Source organism: Erythranthe guttata, chromosome 3 (genome assembly GCF_056151865.1).
Source record: "Erythranthe guttata isolate IM_541 chromosome 3, IM_541, whole genome shotgun sequence".
NCBI lineage: Eukaryota > Viridiplantae > Streptophyta > Magnoliopsida > Lamiales > Phrymaceae > Erythranthe > Erythranthe guttata.
Genome location: NC_142535.1, coordinates 1400953 through 1405048, shown reverse-complemented (window position 1 = coordinate 1405048; position 4096 = coordinate 1400953). Strand labels below are relative to the sequence as shown.

General features: G+C 32.9%; 1 protein-coding gene across 1 annotated transcript; it reads left to right on the top strand.

The window, feature by feature from the left end:
* Positions 1–346: 346 nt before the first annotated feature.
* CK1 (choline kinase 1) lies at positions 347–3482 on the top strand. The gene is made up of 9 exons (XM_012997584.2): positions 347–568; positions 839–1243; positions 2160–2281; positions 2367–2562; positions 2660–2777; positions 2858–2905; positions 3031–3131; positions 3225–3326; positions 3373–3482. Exons 2-8 carry the CDS (start codon positions 893–895, stop codon positions 3309–3311), a joined length of 1023 nt encoding a protein of 340 aa, XP_012853038.2. The 5' UTR covers positions 347–568; positions 839–892; the 3' UTR covers positions 3312–3326; positions 3373–3482.
* The last annotated feature ends 614 nt before the right edge of the window (positions 3483–4096 follow it).

Genomic DNA, 4096 nt, shown 5'->3' with positions numbered 1-4096 from the left:
GTTTTCGTCCATCAAGTATGCATCGATTTCACATTTGGTCCCTATGTTCACAAAAAACATATTTGGCCTCCATGTTTCAAAAGTTCAACATTTTTAGTCATTTAAAAAAAAAATCCGGAAAACTAACTGACACGTGTCACATATCCAACGACTGGATGATCAATAGGGAAAAAAGTTTGACTTTAGTAACTGCGTTAGTTTTTGGTCGTTTACTTTGTAGTGCTCCAATTTTCCCGGCAGGTGCACAACTGCCCACGTGTCCACTTGCTATTCGTTGTCGCTGTGCCAGTACACGTTTCAATGCGTGTGATCAGCGTGGAAGATACTATACTATTTAAAATTTCAGATATGCTGACATAACTGACAAATTTCAATTTTCTTCATACGAAGAGAGAGAGAGAGAGAGAGAGAGAGAAGTATAGAGAGAGAGAGAAAAAAAACTGTAAAATTGGTCACAAGAGCAAAAGCAGATTCTTGGCTGCCATTTTCATAATTTTATTTTCTATAAATATATACAAAGAGATTCTCTTTTAGCTCCACTCAAGAAGAGAATCTATCACTTTTCTTGGTGAGTTTATTTATTCCAATTTTTTGATTAATTTTGTGTTCTTGAATTCTTTTTGATCATTTCTTAAGCTGGGGTTTTTCATATGTGTACATCTTGATTTCTGGGCTAACTTTGGGTTTAATTATATGGTTGATTTATCTTATTTGTAACGAAACCGCAGCCAGCTGTATAGGTTATTTTTTTCGATCTTCATTTATGATGAAGTGGTAATGGTGAAATTGAGTACTAACTATAATTGATTTTTGGATTTTTTTTTTTAATTGGGTTTAGGGGAAAAAGAAAAAAAGAGAGAGAGAAACGGAAGAAAAACGTAATTAGTAACCGATGGCGGTGAAGAATAACGAAATCGGCGAAGGCGAATTTTCCGAGGAATTGATGAAGCTGCTAAAATCGGTTGCTTATTCCAATTGGGGAGATTTAATTGATTCAAAATCATTGAATGTAGATCATCTGAGCGGTGCAATGACTAATAAGGTATATCGAATTAGCTGGCCAACAAAAATCGAAAGCGTCGCAAGAACGGTTTTGGTTCGGATCTATGGCGAAGGTGTCGATCTTTTCTTTAATCGAGAAGACGAGATCCAGACTTTTAAGTCTCTTTCGGGACATGGCTACGGGCCTAAATTGTTGGGGCAGTTCTGCGAAGGGAGAATCGAAGAGTTCATTCATGCAAGGGTATGTGAAAAATCAGATTCTTGTTTTTTTCTTTTTTTTTTTTTTTACAAGAAATGATTTTTAGTTGGAGAATTAGATTTTTCGATAATTTGGAATTGCCGTGTTGATTTGATAATCGGAATATGTTCTTGTTTGTTGATTTCGAAAGGCTAGAGAATTTGACTAGAATCATGAGTTGAATATGATTTTTGACTTATTCTTGCATATGTGAAAATCGGAGAATTCGATTTTTCTTGTTCGTTTTTTTTTTGAACTTGATTTTTCAATAAGGATAGTGTGATTTAGAGTAGAGCCCTTCAAATTTTAGTTGGAGAGTCAAATTTTTCGATTAGTAGGAGTTGCCTTGTGGATCTGAAATTCACCGAAACTAAACCAAAATCCGGAAACCCGAAACCCAAAATCCGAAACCTCGAAAACCCGAAACCCGAAACCAGAAAACCGAAACTAGAAAACCGAAACCCAAAAACCCATTGTTCGAAAGTTAAATTTTTCGATAAGTGGGAATCTTCGTGTTGATCTGAAATTCAAACTTATTTTCTTGTTTTGTTGTTTATGAGCTATACATATATTTTTCATATACAATTGCAGTCAACTGGAAGAACAGTTGGAGGTTGTTCTTTTGAATATAATTTATGACTAATTGGGATTTAAGCAATTTATTTTTCATTTGAATATGATTTCTTGACTTATTAGCATTTAAAGCAAATTTAGTATTCTATCTTTTCTTGTTTTTGTTGACTATTTCTAACATGGTTGTTCATACTCTTAACTTTTTGATCTCGAAATTAATCTGAAATTGCTTGAGGTTGTCGTAAAAAGATTGCGTTTTTATTTTTTCGTTGCGTTTTCTTGATTGTTACGCAATGTTCTTGAAAATTATGAATAATTTACTTCGTATTATTGTTTTAATGGACAGACTCTATCTTCTACCGATCTTCGTAATCCGGAAATATCAGCACTCATAGCAGCAAAAATGAGAGAGTTTCATAATTTGGATATATCTGGTTCGAAAGATATTATCTTGTGGAACCGAATGAGGTACCAATTTTATTATTAAAAAAAAAAAACCGAGTCGAAGTAATTTTTTTTTTTTAAATTGTTCCTATTTTTTTTGGTTCTGCAGAAATTGGCTCGGAGAAGCTAAAAAACTGTGTTCACTTGATCAAGCAAACGAATATCAATTCGAAAAGTTAGAAAACGAAATAAACTCGTTGGAGAGAGAAATATCGAGGGATGATCAAGAAACCGGTTTTTGCCACAATGATTTGCAGTATGGCAATATAATGATCAATGACAAGAAAAAATTCATCACTATAATCGTACGTTTTATCGCTTCCCTTACATAAACTAAACGAGGTTTAAGACAATGAATATTATACGAATATCCGTTTATTTAATTTTTAATTATCATAACAGGATTACGAATATGCGAGTTATAATCCAGTGGCGTATGATATTGCAAACCATTTCAATGAGATGGCTGCAGATTATCACACCGATACACCCCACATTTTGGACTACACGAAATATCCCGGTTAGTAATTAAATATTATTTTTTTACGATTAATGTTTGTATTCGATTATATCTTAATTTTCGATAAAATTTGGCAACAGGTCTAGAGGAGCGTCGTCGATTTATAAAGCAATACCTCAGCTCTGCAGGTTTTGTGTTAAATTTATTTATTTTTTTTTTCTTTTTTCGCTTGAATTTGAAACAGAGCTCGTCTGTATACCGAAAAAACGTAATTTAAAAAGATCGATTTCAATTTTTTTTTTTAAATGTGTAGGCGAAGAAGCTAGCGACGAAAAGATAGAGAAGCTGGCAGATGATGTAGAGAAATACAGTCTGGCGAACCACATTTTCTGGGGACTATGGGGATTGATTTCGGTAAATTATCTATCTTTTTTCTATTTCGATTATATTTATACATCTCCAAATTTTATTGCTATTTATCGGGTTTTTTTTTTTAATGATTCGTAGGCGTATGTGAACCACATCAACTTCGATTACAACGAATATGCAAGGCAGAGGTTTGAGCAGTACTGGTTGAAAAGAAGACTTTCCTAATTCAAATTGTCTTTAGTATATATATATATATATATATATATATATATATATATATATATATATATATATATATATATTACTGTGAATTACATATATACAGTGTGTATATAGTAATACTTGTTTTTAAGATTTGTAATGATTCTCATGTGAGGAAGGTTTGATTCTGATGGAGCAAAAATATTTGTCAGTTTGGATTGTTACGCACCGTATTAAAATGACTGAAATACCCTTTTTCAACCTTATAAAAGTTCGAGTTCCCCTAAAATCGTATCGAGACCGAAAAAAAAGTGGAGAAAATCAAGAATAGTGGTTATAACTTATAACTATAGAGTGGACAAAGTGTGGAGTGTATTAGCAATAGAGTCTATAGAAGAATGAGAGTCCTTTGTAGCTGCAAATAGTAAGTGCTTAGTCGTTTCTTCTCGATCGAAATAAAATCCACCCGAAACGAGTTTTTCCTTTGGTTGTAAAGCCAACCATGTTATTGTATCAGCTCCTTCGGCACTCGTTCGAAATTGTCCTGAAAATCCGCGAAAACAATATTCGGTTCGTAAATAGAAAAATCTGCAAAAAAAGAAAAAAAGAGAGAGAGAATATAACATTAGGATTTTGAAAAATCAGGCAAACTGGTGGCTATTGAAAATTTAACAGTTTTTTTTTATTTTATTTGTAGCCGTTGGATAATGAAATAAGGCCAAATATCATTGTTAGTCCCTTATGTCTAGGTTTTATTCCACTATAGTCCCTCATCTCTAAAATGCACGTCAAAGTCCCTCATCTTTTAT